The 22222-nt window shown below is 37.4% G+C and overlaps 4 protein-coding genes across 8 annotated transcripts; 2 read left to right on the forward strand and 2 right to left on the reverse strand.

Moving 5' to 3' along the window:
* Nucleotides 1–1767: 1767 nt before the first annotated feature.
* LOC117632936 (lysine-rich arabinogalactan protein 18) lies at nucleotides 1768–3408 on the forward strand. Its single transcript, XM_034366577.1, has 2 exons — nucleotides 1768–2399; nucleotides 3094–3408. Exons 1-2 carry the CDS (start codon nucleotides 1812–1814, stop codon nucleotides 3166–3168), a joined length of 663 nt encoding a protein of 220 aa, XP_034222468.1. The 5' UTR covers nucleotides 1768–1811; the 3' UTR covers nucleotides 3169–3408.
* Nucleotides 3409–5520: 2112 nt separating this feature from the next.
* Nucleotides 5521–11807, forward strand: LOC117630976. 3 transcript variants are annotated; one of them, XR_004586280.1, is made up of 12 exons: nucleotides 5521–5702; nucleotides 6327–6393; nucleotides 6524–6777; nucleotides 7163–7496; nucleotides 7597–8229; nucleotides 8803–9243; nucleotides 9325–9519; nucleotides 9596–9652; nucleotides 9801–9863; nucleotides 9947–10044; nucleotides 10214–10430; nucleotides 10806–11807. XR_004586280.1 is itself a non-coding variant. In XM_034363865.1 (11 exons), exons 1-10 carry the CDS (start codon nucleotides 5521–5523, stop codon nucleotides 10028–10030), a joined length of 2310 nt encoding a protein of 769 aa, XP_034219756.1. In that variant the 3' UTR covers nucleotides 10031–10044; nucleotides 10214–11807. The 3 variants fall into 3 exon arrangements, 2 of the variants coding, with proteins under 2 accessions (XP_034219756.1, XP_034219755.1); XM_034363865.1 differs by having other exon boundaries at nucleotides 10214–11807; XM_034363864.1 differs by lacking the exons at nucleotides 10214–10430; nucleotides 10806–11807 and having other exon boundaries at nucleotides 9947–10198.
* Nucleotides 10226–11506, reverse strand: LOC117630977 (U-box domain-containing protein 4-like). Its single transcript, XM_034363866.1, has 2 exons — nucleotides 10591–11506; nucleotides 10226–10510 (listed from the first exon to the last, which is right to left on the reverse strand). The coding sequence occupies exons 1-2, from the start codon at nucleotides 11479–11481 to the stop codon at nucleotides 10478–10480; spliced, it is 924 nt and encodes a 307-aa protein (XP_034219757.1). The 5' UTR covers nucleotides 11482–11506; the 3' UTR covers nucleotides 10226–10477.
* A 2159-nt stretch (nucleotides 11808–13966) lies between the features above and the next one.
* LOC117630862 (U-box domain-containing protein 4) lies at nucleotides 13967–21190 on the reverse strand. Of its 3 annotated transcripts, none has more exons than XM_034363684.1 (6): nucleotides 20955–21190; nucleotides 19147–19199; nucleotides 17758–18038; nucleotides 16760–16876; nucleotides 14401–16464; nucleotides 13967–14307 (listed from the first exon to the last, which is right to left on the reverse strand). In XM_034363684.1, the coding sequence occupies exons 3-6, from the start codon at nucleotides 18031–18033 to the stop codon at nucleotides 14248–14250; spliced, it is 2517 nt and encodes an 838-aa protein (XP_034219575.1). In that variant the 5' UTR covers nucleotides 18034–18038; nucleotides 19147–19199; nucleotides 20955–21190; the 3' UTR covers nucleotides 13967–14247. The 3 variants fall into 3 exon arrangements, with proteins under 3 accessions (XP_034219575.1, XP_034219573.1, XP_034219574.1); XM_034363682.1 differs by having other exon boundaries at nucleotides 19013–19199; nucleotides 20955–21189; XM_034363683.1 differs by lacking the exons at nucleotides 19147–19199; nucleotides 20955–21190 and adding an exon at nucleotides 18257–18994.
* Nucleotides 21191–22222: the final 1032 nt, after the last annotated feature.

The raw sequence follows: 22222 nt of genomic DNA on the forward strand, positions 1-22222 counted from the left end.
TTGGAATAAAAGTAAAATTAAATTAAGAGCCAGTTCATCTTTTATCTGAATTATATATATATATATATATATATATTTTTATATAAGCGATATTAAAAGAGGGGAAATCTAACTTAGGATCTCGAGTGTAAAAGTAAATGTTTTTAACTACTTGAGCTACAAGTTATTGTGCTTTATCTAGAATTAAATAAATTTACCATGTTTCTCTGGAAGAGTTTTTCTAACTAAGAAATTTGAGTTTTGAGGTGGTTGCCTTATTAAGACCAATTAGACAAATAAACTCAAATATCTTAAAAAGCTCTTGCTTCATTGGCCTAATAGTAACAGTAAATAAATATTTGTATTGGAATACAAAAGAAGAAATGCATTAATTTTAAATCTCGTCCTTTGAAATCCCAAATATGATATGTAATTATTTCAAATGCATTGTATCTAACCCCCCACTAATTATTCATACAAAAATAGAAACCAACTAGTTCCTATCTAATTACATTTTTCTTCTCATAATGATTTGAGGTGTCCCTAATATTATTTATGTCAATTGAATAACTCCTCTTGTATCGCCATAGAAAAAGATACGTTATTTCAATTCCATTTGACCTAAAATACAAAAAAGATACGTTGTTTCGATTCCATTTGACCTAAAATACAAACCAATCACAGACTTTGCGTGCTTGTGCTTTTGGCTTAGCATTTTAACTACCGAACATGCCAAGCATCACCAACTATGTTTGGAAATCGATTGTGTTCCAACTTCTCCAGCTCAGTCCTCATTGTCTTCCATGTCATGTCAAGCATAGTAACAAAACCAGCTCATCCTGTTTGCTATTATTATTATTATTAAAAAATAAAAGAAAGAAAAAGTGAGAAAATATACTCATTTTCTGTAAGAAAAGAAAAAAAAAGGGGAAAGAATCCTTCCTGCTACACCCTACAGCCAAAAATGTGCGTTACAAAAGCACCTACAGGCAACATTTCGCGGGACCCACAAATTTGGCGGTGCTCCGATAATCCATCTAAACTTACCAAATCACCACGCAATTATTGCCACGACGCCTCATGTGGCCGTCGGTTATTGGTTTGTCAAACTGGCAAATGACCCCACCTTTAAACAATCCAGCTGTATAAAAAAACCCACTTGTTCTACAAAAACTAAAAAATAAAAAACTGACTTATGGTTTTTTATTTTATTTATTTATTAAACAAAGACTTATAGTTTGAGTGATTAAGGGTATTTATTTTTAAAGAATCTACTAATGTAGTGATTTGGAGCAATTTCTCTCTCTAGAAAATGTCCTGGGTTCGAGTTTGCTTCTCCATTAAAAGTTCTAAATTCGAGTTTTAACATTCGTATAATGTTTATAAATTTAATATATTTTCGCATTTTTAAAAAAAAAAAAAATTTTAACAATCAAAGTTCTTTAAAAAAATTTAATTTTAAAAAAAAAAAAAAAACCCCGTGTTTTAATGTCACAGCCAAAGCCCAGAGAGTATCAATTGGCGGGCGTGTCACATGAACGCAAATGGGCCCCAGCCAGACTGTGTCTAGTCTAGCACCACATTACCTACATACATGGCCTGTTTTATTTTATGGGCCCCGGAAAAGAGGCCGAACCTTCTTTTCGTCTTTGTTCGTTCATCCAACGGCTAAATCCTACCCCATCTAGAATTGGGTCCCGCTTGATGTACGCTCCAGATTAAACCTCTGTTTCTTCCCGTTGAGATCCGGACTATATATATAACTCTCTCATCGTTTTCCAGTCTCACACACTCTCTCTCTCTCTGTCTGATTTCCATTGTCATCGATAGAGATGGAGCGAAACAACGTGTTCACAATCGCACTCATCTGCATTCTCGTAGCCGGAGTCGGAGGCCAAGCTCCGGCAGCCGCGCCGACAAAGTCTCCGGCGTCTCCAGCTGCGACCACACCCACTAGTTCACCACCAGCTGCAACCACACCCACCACTTCACCACCAGCTGCAGCTCCCACAAAGCCCAAGTCACCATCTCCAGTCGCTTCCCCAAAATCGGCTCCACCCGCTTCAACTCCGGTGTCGGCGACACCCAAGCCTGCGGCCGCGGCTCCAACTCCGGTGGCTACTCCTACTGTTGCCGTTTTACCTCCATTGCCAGCTCCAGTGAGCTCACCACCTTCTAAGGCTCCGGCCAGCTCCCCACCGGCTAAATCTCCTCCGGCAGCCGCTCCGGCTCCAGTCGCTGAGCCACCGACTACACCTGAGGCTCCGACTCCAGCTCCTAGCAAGAAGAAGTCTAAGCACAAGTCTCCGGCGGCTGCTCCCACTCCAGCTTCGGACAGCCCACCCGCGCCTCCGGCTGAGGCTCCTGGAGCAGCGAGCCCCGGTGCTGAAACCCCTGCTCCTTCTGTAGCTGACGATCAGGTAATGCTGAGTTGGATTTTACTTGGTTCATTTTTTGTTTTTTAATTTTTGTCTAGTTTTAGATCTAATATACGCAGTGGGTGCAATGCGCACCCAGATCTGGAACTTTCAGTTCAAAATCAACCCAAGTTATATTTACAAACATTGATTTAGTCAGCTGGATTCCACTCACTCTACTAAAACCCCGACCCTCGAGGTCTTTTGCTTCCCGCTGAGAGCCTCTGTTCTCACTCATCAAAACGCTGCGTTTCAGTGATGTTCGCTGTGCTTGCTCACTCGCGCTTTAGAGCGTGTAGTTGGCGCTATGCTTTGAATCTCATCCAGATCTGTTGATCCGGGATCTGAGTGGTAGGTGGTGGGAAGGCCAACCGCCTGCACAACATTGTCACGCGCCACCGTCGGTGGTGGGTAAATTTGGCTAGTATGGCTAATTTACTTAATTGCCCCGCGCTAATTTTACCCCTACCCCCGGGCATTGAGTCAGAGTGTGTCATTATTATATTCACATGTGCTGCAGGAATCATGATGGAAGTAAATAAATAGTTATTGACCAAAAAAAAGAAGTAAATAAATAGATGTTGTTTATTGGTAAATGTTAAATAGTAAATAAATCGAATTAGTACTTACCCTTTGTATATTGTGAATTAAAATAAATTATTGTACATTGGGTTCTGAAATAGTTTTGAAAATGCAGAGTGGAGCAGTGAGGTGCCTGCACAAGGTAGTCGGATCCATTGCATTGGGATGGGCAGTTTTGGTATTATTCTAGAGATTGAGATCGGGATCTGCTGGTACCTGAAATGGAACAAGGACGGTGTTATTTCGTTGTAATGTTGTCCTTATTATTTTAATCTTTTGTCCACCGTTGTGTTCATTATTACAGATCTAGAAGAAGAATTCATATTTATTTACCATTTATTTCTCTTTAAAAAACCACTTTTATTAATTTATCCTTTGTATTCTTTTGTCACATCTCAATTCAGTCGCTCCTTTGTCTTGGTGACTCTCACTTTACTCTTTCCCTTTACTTTCGGTTTGTTTTTATTGCTTATGTTGGATCTAATCTTTTGATGGCTCGGCCTGGATTGAACTGGATTGGAGTAGAGTCCAAATCCTTATATTCCCATCCTTTGATGGATCGGTCTGGATTAAATTGGATTGGAGTATGTTTAGTTTAAAGTCCATTCGAATAACGGTAGGATTAGCATCTCTAGATCTGATGGGATGGGTAAAAAAAGGTGGGTGGGCTGAGTAATTTGCGTCGTATAAAGTTTCTAATCTACATCTGTAATTTGTACGGTTGTAATTCAATTTGGATAATGAATGTGTTTCAAATCTGGTTTTGTAGTCATGTTTGCAACGCCAACATTTATATTGCACCCCATCCTGAATGCATGAGCAGTAAATAGGACCATGGGTTGGGCCAAGAAGAAGTTCATAAGTAGGTTAAAATGGTAAATTCATGTGTTTCTTTTTGGGTGCATTGATCACTGGATATGATCAAAACCCATTGATATGTACCTTTTATTTACGTGCCATTTATAATATTTTGCATGCTGGCATTATTTCCTGGAAATGATAGAAGATTTCCATTTACATAATGAAATGTGATTGGTGACCAGAAGAAACTAGAAAGAAAGAAAGAAAGAATTAGCAGCCTGTAAAGGCACCAAGAATCTTTTTCCTTCCAGCTGCAAGTAATTCTGTCATCATTTCTACTTTCAACCGACCATGAAGATGAAGATGAAGATGAAGCTAAATATGGTGGACAATGACATACCAGGCTCAATGGTGAGGGAGAGGATGGAAAAATTGGTTACAACTTACAAGTATGATTTTAAAAATTCCAATATAAACAAAAAAGAATAAAATTACGAAAATAATCCAAGGATTATAATAGTTGGTACTCGTAATATTAAGTTGTTTTTTTATATCAAGCGATAGTATAAATAATTATAATTTAATTTAATTTATAAAAAGAGAAATTCGAATTTAAATTCAGCCAATTGCCGTAACCCAAATAGGTGCATATTAGTAGTAATGAGAAAATTCCAGATGCAACGATACTTCAATTCCAAAAGTTGTCTTGAGGGGAAAGGATCATTTTTATATAAAAATATATTTGTATTTTAAAGTGATGTAATAGAATGAGCACTAGGACTACAACATCGGTCTGGTGATTGGAGGTGAAAAACTTTGAATATACAAATCATCTCTTCACGTGTTTCTCCTTTGTAGGATGGGATTGTGCTGTCTTTAACACGTCACTTTCTTTAAGCCCAACCAATTATAATTGAGAAAAAAAGCCCATATCATTCATTGCCATTGGGACTATCATATATATATATATATATTAAAATCTTTGGGTGGGTCAACGGACCACCTTCATTTTTCTTGAAAATTCTGAGAGATTGAGTTAGTCATCATGAGAAGCACCACCAGCGCCACTTCTCTCTCTACCACCTTAAATCCTTATGATGTCATATTTCTATATAATACAATTTATGGAACGACACAGGTAGTTTCATGGAAACTTCCCTTTTTTAAAAAAATCTTTCCCAAAACGAGGCTGAAATTTTTGGCTGCAACGAGTTTCGTACCCTATTTTCTCTCACCAAGAGAGGGAGGTACACAGAGAGTGAAATATGAAACTCGTTACACCCAAATTCTTCACTATTCAAAGACACCTCATGAATTTTGTTCGATACAGTCGCCATCCAAAACTGAAAGAGAAAAATAAATGGAAAATATCTAGGTTAATGATAGTTAGAGATAGCACGTACAAATACAATTATACAATCCAAAATTAATGCAATATGCTAACATTATTAAGAAACCAATCGACTCCTTTTAATATGGAGTTAATTATACCAACATGGTTTAATTTAGTGAATAAAAATTTCGACTTGCAGGTTAATAATTTCATGTTCAAAAACTCATAATTCCGTTGTAGTGTGTGTAAAAAATTCATCTACCTCTAGTTTAGATTATTATTTATATTTTAAAAAAATGAGGATTGAATTGCCACCGCCTTTTTGTGTTTTGTAGCATTTGAGCAAGGAGGACAAATATGCCGCGGTGATGTGAACACTGTGCTTATCTGTTTCCTTTCTTTTTTGACATGTGGTTCTCCTTTCAGAGTGTCCACTTCACTTGTTCCGTACGTTGTCCCATCAGCACATGTCTCACGGGACCTCTCTATTTACTCAACACTACTCTCCCATTGCATTTGCACTCAGAAAACCAAACAACAAGAAGAAGAAGAAGCAGAGGAGTCATGGCTATCTCCAGCTTACAAGCTCGGTATCTCTCTGCTGCTGCTTTTTGTAGGTTTTTTTTTTTTTTTTTTTTCGGTTAGCAATTGCTGACCACCATTTTAGCTAGGAAAGACAACTGCTGAGAAAAAGAAAAAAAAAACTAACCATCTTTTTAATTATACCAGTTATAATCTACAAACAACTCTCACAGATTATCTGGGAATTTTAGGAGATGATTAGTAGACTACTTTGAACTATATATATCTTTCTGGGTTTACAGAGAATGAAACTGTTTTGGTAGATACCCAGATGTCCAATTACACTGATTTAGAACAAAGATCATTTCTTTTTCTCATAAGTTGGCCAAAAATTTATAATTCTTTGTTGGTATGTTTTCGTTGGCTTCAAACTGCCATTTCACAAAGGAACTCTGCCCTCTCGTCACGCTTGCCGACAACCCGCTTTCTATCCCCCCAACCAAATTTGAGTCATGATCTGTTATGTAATGCAAAAGATGGTGGAACGATTCTAGAACTGACCTGAGTGCCTTGATGCATATGCTCTTTTGTAATTGTTATATTTTTAGTAAAGACTTTGTTAGTTAAATTAGTATTTTTATTCTTTTTAGTTTATTTATTTTATTAACTCCCTTGTTGGATGCTCACGCCAGGTACCTTGACTCTTGCAAAAAGCATGAGGTGCAACCCAATTCAGCAGTTCTAGCATGGTTTACTCAGGTCAGGTCTTAGATTAAAAAATTTGCTTTCACTTTGACCTGCTCTGCTTTTGATCATATAAAATTGGTAGTGTTCTAACAAATTGCTTTTACTATATATTAAATTTCTACTTTCTTTTAATATTGTTCAGGCCAAAATTCGGAGCTCCCGCAATGAGAAGTGTAGAATAACAATTTCGCTAGATCAGCTAAAGGATGCCGATATTTTGCCTCTAACCAACTTACTTTTGTCAAGTGAATCTGCTGATATTGATGCTGTTGATATATTTCTGGAATTCGATAGTGACTTGGCTAAAGAAAATGTTATGGCTTTGATACATGCTGTCAATCAAAAGCTTCAAGTTGTTGATCTCCAGGATTTGTCGTTGGGGAACGAATTTCTAGGGTATGTGTTAGCAATTTCCAGTATTGAGAATTTATTTGTTGTGTTATTTTCACATTCAATATCAGTATCTTCTATTTCCTTTCATTTGAGGTCAATTATAAAAATGGAATAAAAGTCTCTTAACTTTTTCATGTGGATACTGTCTTTAAGTGGATACCGCAATGTACTTTTGTATGATATTGTTTTATGTTCATTTCTGGAATTACTTTTTCAGCTTACATGATTGTGAAGCTTGATTCCATGTGCCGATGAAGTCTACATGTTTGTTTAGGAAATAACTTGTCTGTTGTTGTAACGAATCTACGACAAGATTAACAAGTGTAGTATTGTATATCTTATATAAATAAAACTTTTGACTTGTTCCATTGATTTGGATTCTCCCCAGGGATCTCTTCCAGGGTTGCTTGGCTTGCCAGGTCTTCAACTTGAGGTCTACTCATGTCCAGAAACTCAACATTGCTGGAAGCTTTTTGCGGCTGCACACCCTCAATCTGGACTTTTGTACTTCACTTGCTAGTTTGCACAAGGACTGTTTTTCTTGCATGCCAAATTTGATGCGTCTCTCAATGTGTGAGACAAGAATTGCAAATCTCCTGACAACCACTGGTGTTCTATCAAAACTTCCTGCTTTGATGGAATTACGGTTCCAAAGTTGTTTGTGTTGCAATGACACTGGGCCATGTCCTGATTTACAAAGACATCACAACTTACAGAGTGAGGTAAGTACACAGCATGATTATAATTTTATGTGGTTATGAAATTACTATTTGTTGGTGATGGATTTAACAGTTTATTTAATACGTCTTTGGCAAATTGTAGGTTCAAGAAAAAGACGGGTTTCTTGTGAGTGATCTTAAGAATGCCACTTTTACATTAAAGTATATAACTCATCATCGTTCACCCCTATGCTTTGAGAAACATTACTGGGATTACATGATTTCATCACTCCCTGGTTTGGAAGTTTTGGATAATTTTCCTATTAGAAAGATGGAAAAGGAATTGGCCATGATGACCTCGGCAAAATACTATGAATATTTGCCTTATAATAGACAGCTCAAAGAAAGTGTTGTTAGTGTTTTGCATAAGCGTGAAATGGGAACAAATGGTGTACACTGCCAAAAACCATTTAAGCCAAAACAGCTGCATCCTTATCGGAATGGCCAGAATTTTTTCTTAAGGTCCCTTTGCGCTGCCAAACTTGGGTCTTCAATGTGGCCACTCTTACATCCACTGTCTAACTTTAGCCACACATTTAAAGCAGAGACTAAGAAGCTTCGTCCAAGGCAATTTGAGTACCATCCATCAAACCCTAGTCTTATGGTATTTGGAACCCTGGATGGTGAAGTAGTTGTTGTCAACCATGAAAATGGGAAGATTGTTGGTTATGTCCCCTCCATAGGAGCAATGAGCAGTGTCTTGGGGCTTTGTTGGCTCAATAAAAATCCATCCAAGGTATGTGATTTCTTGTATGCATTAACAGTCTAGGCTGTGTTTCTGGTGTTTGTCAAAGCATTATCAATTGTAATTCATATATTCTCCGAGAATTTATATTATCTGGTACTATATGCAAACCTAATAATATGCCAGAATCCAATGTTACACTAAAATAATACTTGGGCTGTGCATTTGATGTATTATGAATCCTAAACGTCTCCCGAACTTAAGATATAATATAACTGTGGGAGAGTGTTTAAGTTTATTATAACCCTTTGGAATACTATTAATATGCATTACCTGGTATGATTAAGTCCTCTTTCATGCTTAATCCTGGTACATCATGAAAGTGGACAAACCAGACAGTCTCTTTGACCTACTGCTGCGCTTGTTTTGCCAGCTCACTTGCAGATGCACACACAGTGACACAGACAAACATGTATATATGGATATACAAACTCTAGTATAGACCATCATAATACTCAGGGCTGCCGATGCTTTTCTCTTACTCAAATGCAAAAAGTGGTTGTATTTGTAATCCCCTTGTTAATGTTTTTCTTACCCATTTTCCCATTTGTGTTGAAAAAATAGCTTGTTGCTGGTTCAGATAATGGTTCCTTGAAGTTGCTTGACATCAATTATATGTCACCAGAAGTTTCAGACTCCTGTTGCAGCTCTAGTGTTGCAACTTTTGACGATTTCGAGCAATTGACTTCTCTTCATGTAAATTCAACTGATAACCAGCTTCTTGCTAGTGCGTACTCAAAAGGTGTTGCTCTATATGACATAGCGAGTGGAAGACGTTTACAGCAGTTCACTAATATTCACCAAGAACCAATCAATGTTGCCAAATTTGCCCACCATTCCCCTTACATGTTTGCTACTTCATCATTTGACCATGATGTGAAGATGTGGGATTTGAGACAGAACCCAATGCGGCCTTGCTATACAGCTTCAAGCTCAAGAGGAAACGTGATGGTTTGCTTTTCTCCTGACGACCTTTATTTGCTTGTTTCAGCCGTTGACAATGAGGTACAGTACAGTAAGGTGCACTTTTGTCTATTGCTGTAGGCAAAAATGAGCAGATAACTTTTATGTGTTGTCACTTTCCAGGTTAAGCAACTTTTGGCAGCAGATGGGAAGCTCCACATGAATTTTGATATAGCTTCTACAGGAAGTTCTCATAATTATACCCGTTCATATTACATGAATGGAAGGGACTATATTGTCAGTGGTAGTTGTGATGAGGATGTAGTTCGCATCTGCTGTGCTCAAACTGGAAGGAGACTTAGGGATGTTTATTTGGAGGTAATCTATTGGATGAAACTTGTTATTTTCACAGGGAAAGCTTTTTACTTGTGCTCACCACTCTGCTCCTTTGCAGGATAAGGAGTCAGGAAATTCATTATTTGTGCAGTCCTTAAGGGGTGATCCGTTCAGGGTAAGTTCTGCTGCAAATGTGATGCATGGTTAGTTCTATGGTTGTGTTCTGTATGATTTTCTTCATAAGGGCTTTGGAAATGTTCTGTTACCAAATATCCACTGATGCAAAATTGTTACTATTTCTTTTATTGTGTTCACTATAACAGCATTTTCACATGAGTATATTAGCAACCTCTACGCGTCCAAGCTCTAAGTGTGAGATTATAAAGGTAATGTTAATGTGCACCCATCATTTGTGTTGTTTTGGACGGTTTTGAAGGGGATGGCTAAAATTGTGTTGGAATTTACGCAGGTCAATTTACTTGGATCAAGTTACTATGCAGAAGAATATTCTTATGGCCAATGTTTACACCCTTCCTGCTGTCAGGGAGGCTGATATATATGTTTGTGGTATGTTGTGCTTGTCTGTGTTTGTATCTGTGTATATGTGAGTGAGTTATTAAAAAGAAATATGGCAGCAGTTTGAGCAGACAACAAAACTTAGTATACTGTACATTGTTAGTTCTTCTACTCAAACTCAACATAATTCACTACTATTTCGGCATCTATTTGTCTATAGAAATGGGATGACTGCCTGCAAAGACAACATATTTCATTGCAAGAATAACGAGAGAGCATGTAACAGAGCCTTTTGATGTGCTACTGCAATCATGCACGCGTCAAAATATATTGATATGAATACGAACTAGACAAATGGGGCACGAGATACAAAACAATACCAAATTATTCCTTTGTCATCTTCTTTCCCAAGCTCAGTACAGCAGCTAGACTCACAGGTATAAACTCTTATTCCCACTTTCACATAAGAAGCATTTTACAGGACTCATTTACTTAAGACTCTAAGGAGTGACTCTGCCTGCAAGAAAACCAAAAAACTTGGTTATGTTTAAACATAACTTGTAATATTCCATCATATAAAAACATTTTGCATCTTACCTTTTTTTGGGCCCTTGGGGTGCCATGTTGTGACAATACCACTAAAGGCGGAACAGCTCCTTCCTGTTGCACCATACGGCAATATCTGTCACTACTTGTGCAGAGCTGTAGAAGAGCAGCAGCTGCATGCTCCTTCCCTCTTGCAGAACCCAACTCAACAGCTTCAACCAGACCAGGGATCCCACCTTCCTGACCAATTGCTGTCTTTCCCTCAGGTATTGTAGAAAGATTGGCTAAAACAGCCACTACCTTGTCAACCAGTCCAGCTGCTGGATCCATCAACTCCACTAGGTACTTTATAGCACCGGCCTGAACTATTGGACGTCGGTTCTCATGAAAAATTGACAAACTAAACAAAGCTGTGGCTGCATCTTTCCTCCCTCTGGGAGTCCCATTCCCCAGTAAATCAACTAGAGGCCCAATAGCCCCTGACCTTCCAATGCGAACCTTGTTGTCCTCAATCACCGAAAGGCTAAAGAGAGTGGCAGCTGAGTTTTCCTTGGCTTCAGCACCGCCTGTCTCAAGGACATGAATCAGAGGTTCAATTGCATTTGCAGCAGTAATTTCTGTCTTGTTCTCAACATTGATGGATAAGTTCAGAAGTGTTGTGACAGCATTTTCTTGAACCCTTTTGTCTGTAGACCGGAGCAAGTCCACCAACAAGCTAATGGCTCCACAGTTTGCAATAACAATCCGATTTTCCATACTCTGCTTTGCAAGCAGCCGGAGTTCAAATGTTGCATCTCTTTGAGCATCAAAAGAAGTGCCTTTCAAGTCCTCAACCAGATTACCTACTTGGGCTTCAATTAAGCCAGAATTGTCTACTCTTGTTTCAATGGCAGGAGAAGATGTCTTTGGGACTAAACTACCAGATGCTCGGCGCCGCCTCATTTGGCCTCAAGGGTCTTCTTGCCTCTGCTACCAATCTGGTTGGCAGTTCGGTTTTTATGTGTGAATGATGAATCTTGGTCTTTCAACCAAAATAAAGAAGAAAAAGAAGAAAAAGGCGTGAAGTTCAAATGAAAGCTCCATTTTGAATCCTTGTTTGACGATTCAGAAGACAACAGAGACACGTTACGTGGTTACATGCTAAAGAAGGCAGCCTTCCTTACTTCCTACGCGTGTCCTTTCGGTATTCTTATATATTGTAAAAAAAAATTCTTGCTTATAATTTGCGTTAGAATATTGGAATAAGAAATGGGAGTTCATTTTCTCATTCTCATTTTCTCCATTTACACTTTCTTTTGTTTTTTAATATTTTTTAATCAATTTTATTCTCTCTCTTCTCTATTCTATCCTTACTTTACATTAATTTCTTTTTACTTCACTTTTTTATTTTATATTTTTCTTTATATTTAATTTTTCAACTTGCATTTTTTTTTTTCCTTTAATCTAATAAGACATAATTAACAATGTATATCTAGGCAAGATTATATGGTCCACCTGCTGCAAAAACTCATGCCCCATGAATAAACCTTGCAGTGATGGTATTTTTTATTTTGTTTTCAAAAGATACAAATTTTAGGTGGCCACTAGACTGAATGACATCGTTTTTTGCGCCAAGTCATTTTTAAAAAATGGCATCGTATTTAATTCCTAGCACAAAATGGCTTTTTTGCATCGTTTTGGTGCCAAATCATTTTAAAAAATAAGGGATGCGCAGCAGAGCTACTGTTGTGAGACATTTCGTCGAACAGCTGGTAGGCGTCTCCAAGGGATCACACCAGCAGCGCACCATAACCTCTACAGCCATTTCCATGGATTCCAAGACCCCATGGTAGCTACGTCACTGCCTATTACTCAACACAGAAACTAACTCAAAAACAAAAAACAAAACATGATAAACTCCCAGAAAATTTCCCATTCTTATATGACAACCCAAAGTTCCACTACTACCTGGAAAAACGCCTATTAGAGCGATTCCATCCGTTGCCCAGCCCGAGGGCAGGAGGGGCCCCAAGGCCATTTTGCGTCTTCTAGCAGGCCAATATTGCCCGGGCAAGCTGCGGATCCCACGTAACCGGGCCAGCCCGAGGCCGAAACAAGCCTGTGCTCCAGCTCAAGGGCAGTTGACGTCATGGCTGATGTCAGCACCTGGATTCAAATTTTTTTTTCTTTCTATAAATACATACCAATGTTGTTCACTTTCAACACCAAATCCTTGATTAGTAGGTGTAAAATTTTTCAACACCAATCTTTCAACACAAAAAGAAAAATTCTTGCCGAATTTTGTGAAATATCAGGTTCAGCTCGTACGGAAATGACCTTGATTAGTAGATGGAAAATTTTGAATAAAGAGTTGAGGAAATAGAGAAATCCGTTGGCAAAAGTAAGGGACAACCATCGAAACGGCGAAAATCTTGGAAAGGAGGTAAATTATTTGTAATTTCGGTTTTATTAAATTTAATGTCTTAATTTTTTTATTTATGTTTCTTGCATTTCCAATATTTTTTTTAAATATTTCGTTTATTTTCAATATTTTATTAATGTGTCTTGCATTTTTAATATCTTTTTCTTAATAATTTAGGTAAAAGAAAAAGAAAAACTAAAAGTAAATAGTAACATCTTTTGCCTCCTCTTACCTTTTGCCATAGCAAATAAGTGAAAGTACTCTTAAGCATAAGATCTTGGTAAGAAACAATGCTATTAGTTCACTGATAGCTTGTATCCAGGACATAAGGGGTGACACCAAAACAGATTTCAATGGGGTACTTTACCATGAGATGACACATAAATGGCAGTGTCATTGAAATCGTCAAGCCCCAGGTGGATTGATAGAAGGGATTGCAGACTATGTGAGGTTGAAGGCGGATTATGTGCCCAATAGGTGGGCAAAACCGGGTGAAGGTCAAAGTTGGAAACAAGGTTCTTCAGTGACTGCAAGGTTCCTGTTCCTGAAGTATTGCAATGGTCTTCAACAACAAGGGTCTTTGGCTGAACTCAACAAGAAGATGAGAGATGGCTATAGTGACAACTTCTTTTTTTATTTATATATTTTTTTGTTTAATTTTCTTTATTTTAGTTATCAAAACATTAATGTAGGGTCAAGGTATAATAGGAAAGAAAAAGATTTAAAAAAATAACAAAATTATTTAAAAAATATTAAAAAGCAAAAGGGTGTGTAAGTGAAGAAAAGGAGAGTGGAAAAATCAACTCCCCAAGAAATCAGGAGTGTTGTAAAAGAACATGTATGTTGAAAGAAAAAAAAGTAACTGATGGCAGCCGAAACACATTTAGACGCTGCATTAAGAAAACTAAAATCAACAGCCTTGTGAAATATCAATGAAACCACACATTAAAATATAATAAAATGTATACCAAAAAAAAAAGTATATATATATAATGTCCATATGAAATACTCAAATGGGGCACAACATAAGCAATACCAAATTTCTCATTTGTCATCATCATCTTGTCTGAGCACAGAGCAACAACTAGACTTACAGGTATAAACTTTTCTTCCCAAATTCACAGCAGTACTTTACAGAAATCATACAAATCCTCTATGAATCATTTGTCTTTCCTCTTTTTTACAAATCAAATTAAATCCACACAAGAAAACCCTCAATTGAATTATTTTGCACCAACCAATTTACACATTATCTATAGAAGAAGCTGACACAAAACCTCGGCTGACATCAAACACTATTTTTTCAATTATCCTCTACCAGCATTACCATGCCTATGGTTTCTGAAGTAGCTAAGGAGGGTCTGTGCCTGCAAGAAAACGAAAAGTGCTGTTCAATACATTATTTGTGATAATAAATAAACCAGGGCAGAGAGAAGCAAACATCATTAGAGGCACTGTACCTTTTCCTTGGCCCTTGGGGTGCCAGATTGTGACAATACCACTAATGGGGGGACAGCTCCTTCTTGGAGTACCATACTGCAATATCTATTACTATTTGTGCAGAGCTGTAAAAGAGCAGCAGCTGCGTTCTCCTTCCCTCTTGCAGAACCTAACTCAACAACCTCAACCAGAACAGGGATCCCACCCTCCTGACCAATTGCTGTCCTTCCCTCCGGAATTGTTGAAAGATTAGCCAACACAGCAACTGCCTTGTCAACCATTCCAGCTGCTGGGTCCATCAACTCCACTAGGTACCTCACAGCACCAGCTTGAACAATTCGACCCTTGTTCTCATGAAAAATTGACAAATTAAACAAAGCTGTGGCTGCATCTTTCCTCCCTCTAGGAGTCCCATTCCCCAATAAATCAACTAGAGGCCCAATAGCCCCTGACCTTCCAATGCGAACCTTGTTGTCCTCAATCACCGAAAGGCTAAAGAGAGTGGCAGCTGAGTTCTCCTTGGCCTCAGCACTCCCTGTCTCAAGGACATGAATCAGAGGTTCAATTGCGTTGGCAGTAGCAATTGCAGTTTTGTTGTTATCATTGATCGACAAGTTAAGAAGTGCTGTAACAGCATTCTCCTGAATCCTCGTATCTGTAGAGTGAAGCAAATCCACCAACAAGCTAATGGCCCCACAGTTTGCAATAACAATTCGATTATCCATATTATGCTTGGCAAGTAGCCGGATTTGAAGTGTTGCCTCTCTTTGGGTATCAAGTGAAGTGCTTTTCAAGTCCTCAACCAGACTCCGAACTTGGGCTTCAAGTCCAGAAAGGTCAGGTCTTGTTTCAACAGCTGGGGAAGAAACTATCCTTGGGACTAAGCTCCCAGATGGTCGCCGCCACATTTGGCTTCGAGGTCTTACCTCTGCCATTCTGGTGGGCAACTCAGTCTCTCTCTGTTGGGTGGCCAACACAGCAACAGCTTGTGGTTCTGATTTCAACTCCCCAGAAGCATCACTGCTGTAGCCTGACAGATTGCTTGGCACCTGTAAGACCCCATTGGCATTTACAGGAGTTCCTTGAGTACCATTGGCATTAGAAAGTATGCTGGAAGCTGAGGCAGTTCTATTATGGCTTTGAGATGACTGCTCCGCTTCAATAGAATTAGGAAATTCATCTAGAGATGGTGACATAGAGTGTTGGCTAGCTAGATCTGTACTCCTTTCTTCTAAGTTGGCAGACCTGTCTTCGGAATTTGCTAGTGTTATTCTGGCAATATCCAAAACCTGCCCATTTCCAACTACGCCAGACAAGGAACCTTCTGATGTAGAACGAGGATGCAATGGGGAACTTCTTTCCCGATGCAATGGACCAGATGAGAAAAAGTTCTTAGTGGGCGAACCCATGGACCGAGCTGACTCAGGTGACATTGGTTGATTGACCCTGGAATGAGGAAAAGGAGGTGAATCCTTGGGAGCACCATGTTCTGCTTGTCCAAGAAGTTGTGTTGCTTTATTTAATCCCATAGACTTGGTGGGATCAGGCAGTTTCACATTGTTTGACTCGCACCAATTTGCAATTAGTGCCTTTACAGTGTAATTAGGTATCAAATTGGTGTGAGCCAAAGTTTGCCGTGTCTTTGGACAAACGGTGAGGCCTAGATCTATCCAGTGCTTGATGAAAGTCCTCTCATAGGTTTGTCCTGATGCCACAATAACTGGATCTGTCATCAGCTCCAGAGAGAGAGGACAGCAGAAATCAGCAGGTATTGGAACTGGACTGCAGCTCTGGGACTGCTTTATCGTAACAAGGCGCTCATGCATACGGGTGACAAGGGATATCATATGTTCAATATACTCCGCCTCCTCAATCTTTTCAGATTGTTCAGCATTCTCCTTCAACTTTTCAAGTGCTACAGCCTCAATAAGAATCTCCTGGTTTGACCTCAAGCTAAGGCCCTCTGCAATTTTCACTAGGATCTCTGAGCTGGGTCCAACACCCTCCACTTGATCACTTACAGAATCTTTAATGACAGTTGACATTTGTTCATCGACCATATTCTTAAGTTTTTGTATGCAATGCTGCAAACAACCATGGTGAGCCTTAGACATCATAAAAGGATATAGCCTAACCTCTTCCCAAATTAGAAGTCCACTAGAAAGACCAGAAATTACTTCTTCCGCATTCCAAAATTTTGTGTTTAATGATTTCACCATCTGACTGATGGTTTTTCATCTAACCAATGTTCTTCAATAAGCAATGAATTAAAGAAACTGAGTTTTATGCTGTCTTTTTCTTGGTCGAAGTTTTATGCTCTATCCGTAACAAAATGAAACAGGGCAAAAATTAATAACTCTTTTTGCACACATTTTGTACCTCAAGAGATGCCAAACCCAATTCATCAGGAAGATGTTGTTGGGAAGTCTTCAACAGTTGAAAGATATCCAAACCAGAAGTCCAAATCTTTGAGATCAAAGATTCAACTTGCAGAACCTACATGTCATAAAAAGAGAAGATGGTTAGATAAACTGTCACTTCAACAAAATGCATTATATACCTGTCCTTGGGGGAGTTCATTTGTCATATCTAATTTAGTGTACTTTGTCAGTGTATAAGTACATACTTATGAGATGTGATATAAATATGCATGTGGAAGGACATTAGAAGACACAAGTATATAACTTCAGTAAATTTTAACTTTCCCTCATAACTGATAGCAGTGCACTAAATCTAGTGTTGAGAACTCCATGCATACTTTCAAATTTGACAAAAGCCAACAGGCATCAGGAAAAAAAAAAAGTAACTGAAAATTCATTAAATGCCACTAATTAAAAGAATTAGCAATGCAGGTAAGAATTGGGGCTACATACAGTTCCAATTCTAACATTTCTAAAGCAACCTTAGACTCTCTCGAAAACAAAAACTTAAGATCCTCTTAAAAGGAAAGACTAATCAGAAAATCTTAGGACAAGGATTACAAATGGGAGAATAAATGACAAAATGAAGAGACCACCATTACTACTATAAATGCAACAATGCCCTGTTCATCAGCCATTTTCTTTCGTGCTTCTCTGTGTCTAGACTAATAAATCCTCATGGAACAACAGATATGGCAACAAGACAAAAAACAAAAAACAAGTAAGTGCTTTCTTTAGTCAGGGGAGGGAGGGAAAAGTGACCACATTATAACTTACTAAGCATATCATAGTAATATATTAATTCAAACAAAGGGAATACCCAAATTTGTATTGGTCAAACTTATGGTGAGGATTATGACGATGAAATGTCAGTTTTAGATAAAATTACCTTCAATTTCAATCAGATACATTATTCATTCTAATTACAGACTACAACTGAATAGACCAGTAACTTACAAGATTGACTTTGCTCAACAACGGTTGCCAGTCTTCAATTTGCTCCCTCAACTCATCAATATAGTGACCCAGTTCTTCAAATGGCTTATTAAGCACTTCATAAGAAGCTATTTCAGAATCAACAATGGCATCAAGTATAGTCTTCAACAATTTTAATATCTCTTCAGCTCTCTTGTAGTACTTCAGAACCGGGTCCAAGTTTATGTTGTCATTGGATGATAAATGGAAAAAAGAGGAGATGTTCTTAAGAAGTGCTTTGAACAATGAGATCTCCATCACACCTGTGTCAATATATAAACAAGTAAAAATAGTCTCTTTGCAGAATGAAAGGAATAGAGACAAAGTCTTAAGAAGCAATGGAAAAGCATACACAGAATAGTTTTCAAAATAATAACGACCACATTGCATAAGCACAATAATGATAACTGATTTCCTATGAAGTTACATTCAAATGAGTTCACCCTTCTAAAATTTGGAATCAACAAAATTGGACCAGTACCAGAAAAGTCCATCTTAATGAAGAGGCTGAACTCGAACAGATTTATAATTCAAATCTAGGCGAACTGACAGATATTCTACTTGCATATATATACAATATGTAGATTTTTTTTTTCTTTCTGTAACTGCTTTCAAGGCTTATCCAACGATATTTGAAATCAGCATTCTGCACAGTTGCAGCATAATTGTCAATTCAATTTTTACAATACACACCCATACACTGGCATGCCTGCACTCGTGTCGTGTTTATAGAGAGAGAGAGAGAGAGAGAGAGAGAGAGAGTCCCTAATAATTTTGAAAAGCCAAGTACAATCAGTTTTTACAATGCTTTTTGCTTCCCTATAATATTCATGTATCTACTCTTATAAATCATTATAATGTGTTTCTTGCAGCATATTAACTTGTTTTACAAAATTTACACACCGAAAAAATCATTCCTGAACAAGCCATCTTGTTTTAAGATTTTTTTTTTTTTAATAATAACACCCACCCATTGTTCTTTAATATTTACTTAACTCACCAACATTTGTATTTTTCCTTTGCTCTTGCTGGCTGGCTTGACATGCAAGACATGTCCCCCCCATGAAAATAAACTTATACATATATTTGTAGTAGACCCCCTAGTTTTTGTTAAAGTGTATCAAAAAGGCAGATTCTTAACAAGTGAAATCATATTATTGAAGGGCATGCCAATAAGTATATCTTCAACTGTACTCCTATGAACAGATTTCAGATAAAAAGGAAAGAATGAATGCACCTTTATTCACCATCAATATATAACTTTACACACCAAAGCAATCTTTCTCATTTCTGATCCTTCAGAATCCAAACAAATCCACAAAAATGAAGAAAAGACTTCTCAAAACCCATACAAAACCTATGCACACTCACTATCAAGTGATAAACTCAAATCCTGGAAATCAAATTTCCCCAACTATTGAACCCTGCAAAAACAAAAAACCAAAATTTCAAAGTATGAGATCTATGAAAAAAATAGGGAGATGTAATTAAAAGTCAATAATTGAAGTTTAAAACTTTATTAATTGCCTTGGGACCTCAATAAAGTGAGGCGGTTGACAATAAAAATTCCACCCCAGAAGTAATACACGGACAACTTTCCTACTATCTTTTTTCATCTGCTTTTTCATTGAACATGAAGGAAACTTAGGAAAGTTAAAAGAACATCATGTTCCGCAATGCATTATCTTCTTTCCTTCTACCTTTCCAGCTGGAACTGGTGGAAAAGATATGCTAAGCATGGACCAAAAGTGTCCTCCCTGATTTTCACTCCTCATTCCATCCCAACAGAGGAATTTAGTCTGTCACCACCAGATTTTTATTGTCTCATATATTTCCTTCCAGGCTTTTGCCATAAAAAACCATACCAAAAAGAAGAAACAACAACTGACTGCAGGTTGTTGGGTAATTCCACATTCTTCTTATTTGCTGAGAAAAGTTTTCATTTATTTTTACCATATAATTATGGTACGTTTGTATGTGGGGGTATAAGAGTACTAAAGAAATTCAAAAAATATGGGATTTGAAGCTCTAGGTTTCATAAAATTCATGTTTGGGAAACTTATTAAGCATAATGGGATTTTAAAACGAAATTTAACGCTTATCTTTATGGAGGTGTCAATATGTAAATAAGTGGTAGTGGTGGTAGTTGCGGTAATAGTGGTGATGGTGGTGACAACAACGAGAGTGAAGCTGCTGGTGGTTGTTCGGAGCGAGGTGGTGGCGGTGCTAGTGGAAAGGTGGGATTGGTGATGGCGATGCTTGTGGTTTAATGATGGTGACAACAATGGTAGGGTGGTCGCAGTGGATGTGCTGACGATTGTGGAGGAAGGTTGGTGGTGATGGTTGTGGCTTTTTTGTCATACTCTCATTGTCTTCAGAATTTGGAAATAATACCTATTTAGCTGAAATTTAAAGTTAAGATTTATGATCCCCAAGTCCGAAGGTTTTTTTTTTTTTTTTTCTTTTTCTTTTTCTCCACATAGAATTTATAAACTTCCTTGTCTATGAACCCAAACAAGGAAATTAGGATATGTCATTTCATAAATCCTAACTTTTGTTAAATTCTCAGCTCTACTACATTTTGACATATGTATATCATTAGGGTATATAATCATATACTGATACCAAATTTATTAGTTATCTGAAAGTCTCCCGCTTCCCGCCTTGATAACGTCTTGCCCAAACCAACAACTATGATCTAATAAAAGTAAAAGACCCCAAGAAGCATAGCCAATTTAATTATACCACTTATCCAGGTCATATACACATCCCAAATTTCCAATTTGTTGTATCCCATATCTGCTTTTCATCACAGCCAAAAAGAACCACAATTCAGATTATAAAAACAAAGCACATATACAATTACCAATTTAAAAATGAACAAAGATAATTCTTTTCTTTAAATTTATCTATGTTTGCGTGATCTTTCTGAAATACAAAATTCAAAATTTGCACACACCCATTAGACCCAGAATGGGATTCGAGTGCTTGAACTGAGTAACAGTCCAACCAACTAAAGCAGGAATAAATTGGAAAGCAGATTGACCAAATTTGAACTCTAAATGCAGGCACAAGCAGTCAAACAAGAAAAATTGGCACAAAGAGTAAAATACAACGTTCATAGAATTCAAAAACCCTAGCTGGATCAAGATGAAGAATATGAACAAATAAAACTGTACCTGGATTTGACTGAAAGCCTCAAACGCAGAGGCAAATGACCAAGAAAAGGTCGTTTTGGGCAATCCTTCTTTCTCCTTTGCCTTTCTCAAACCCAGACCTCCAGACCAGCTACTAGATTTTTCCTAATTCTATGCTTGAGATTTTTCTTTTCTTTTTTTCTTTCTCTCTGTCTAGTTTTCTCAGAGAGTCTCACTTTTTAAATTTCTTTTAGTATTTTATTATGTTTTGGAAATGAAGATATACAGTTGCTGCCTGCTCGAGCTGGGGCTCGTTGCATAGGTGGAGAGTGGGACATTCTCGTCATTACATTTTTATCTTGTAATAAATAAATGAATTATTTTAGTAAATAATAATATGATTACTTTATGCAATTTGTCAAATGAATTTTTTTGACTGAAATTGGGATTCATTTGGTAGCCGCCAAATGGGCTGGTTTACCTGTTTACATTATGGAAATACCTTCATTGGCACAGAAAAAAAAAATTGAAGAAATGGAAAATACGTTTTTTTCTACAAAAAAAAAAATGCCAAATATATCCCTAAATGGTAGCCTATCCAAATACAACGTTCATAGATACACCCTCTCACGATCATTTTTCTTGTCATGTTTAATTATCTTGGTTTCCTAGTACAGAACAGATACAATTTTTGCTTATTTTGAAATACGTTTTCTTCTAGAGTTTCGTGGCAATGTCACTTTTATCCCAACCTTCATATGACGTTAAGGAATGAATAGAGTGAAAGGAGATATGCAACCAGAAACAAATATGTGGAGAGTGGGACACTATTGAATCAATTGAAATTTAAAAAAGAAATCTACATTGTTTAAATGAATGGCAATTACCAAATTGATAATAATATGTTTTGAAATAAGAGAAGGAAAGAAAAGGCTAGAGGAACCAAAATTAAAATAAAAGGTAGACAAGACCAAAATGATTGAAAACTGACAACTCAGCAGTAATTCTATTCCATTTGCTACCAGAATGTCTCAATTTTTCTTTATATATATTCTTCTGGGTTTATTATCATTATTATTATTTATCAGCAAGTAGGGGATTTTCTTCCAATATTGTAAAGATTAAATTAAGAAATAATTGATGCTAGCAATTATAGAAAAGTGTGAAAATAAAGCAAAGGCAAAAAATTATTAAGAAGAATACGATGCAATACGAATTCCTGCGTAGAAGAAGGTAGCAATGATTTCTATAATTGAGAGAGAGAGAGAGAGAGAGAGAGAGAGAGAGAGAGAGAGAGAGAGAGAGAGAGA

The sequence above is a fragment of the Prunus dulcis genome, chromosome 6 (assembly GCF_902201215.1).
Source record: "Prunus dulcis chromosome 6, ALMONDv2, whole genome shotgun sequence".
Lineage (NCBI taxonomy): Eukaryota > Viridiplantae > Streptophyta > Magnoliopsida > Rosales > Rosaceae > Prunus > Prunus dulcis.

Excerpts from the sequence above, each read along its gene's own strand:
- LOC117632936 (XM_034366577.1), top strand. The coding sequence starts at position 1,812 with ATGGAGCGAAACAACGTGTTCACAATCGCACTCATCTGCATTCTCGTA. Across the intron at positions 2,400-3,093 it reads CTTCTGTAGCTGACGATCAG|AGTGGAGCAGTGAGGTGCCT; the intron begins GTAATGCTGAGT and ends TTGAAAATGCAG.
- LOC117630976 (XM_034363865.1), top strand. The coding sequence starts at position 5,521 with ATGTGGTTCTCCTTTCAGAGTGTCCACTTCACTTGTTCCGTACGTTGT. Across the intron at positions 5,703-6,326 it reads ATCTCCAGCTTACAAGCTCG|GTACCTTGACTCTTGCAAAA; the intron begins GTATCTCTCTGC and ends TGCTCACGCCAG. Across the intron at positions 6,778-7,162 it reads TTGGGGAACGAATTTCTAGG|GGATCTCTTCCAGGGTTGCT; the intron begins GTATGTGTTAGC and ends GATTCTCCCCAG.
- LOC117630977 (XM_034363866.1), bottom strand. The coding sequence starts at position 11,481 with ATGAGGCGGCGCCGAGCATCTGGTAGTTTAGTCCCAAAGACATCTTCT. Across the intron at positions 10,511-10,590 it reads CCCCAAGGGCCCAAAAAAAG|GCAGAGTCACTCCTTAGAGT; the intron begins GTAAGATGCAAA and ends GTTTTCTTGCAG.
- LOC117630862 (XM_034363682.1), bottom strand. Across the intron at positions 16,465-16,759 it reads TGGGTTTGGCATCTCTTGAG|CATTGCATACAAAAACTTAA; the intron begins GTACAAAATGTG and ends GGTTGTTTGCAG. Across the intron at positions 14,308-14,400 it reads CCCCAAGGGCCAAGGAAAAG|GCACAGACCCTCCTTAGCTA; the intron begins GTACAGTGCCTC and ends GTTTTCTTGCAG.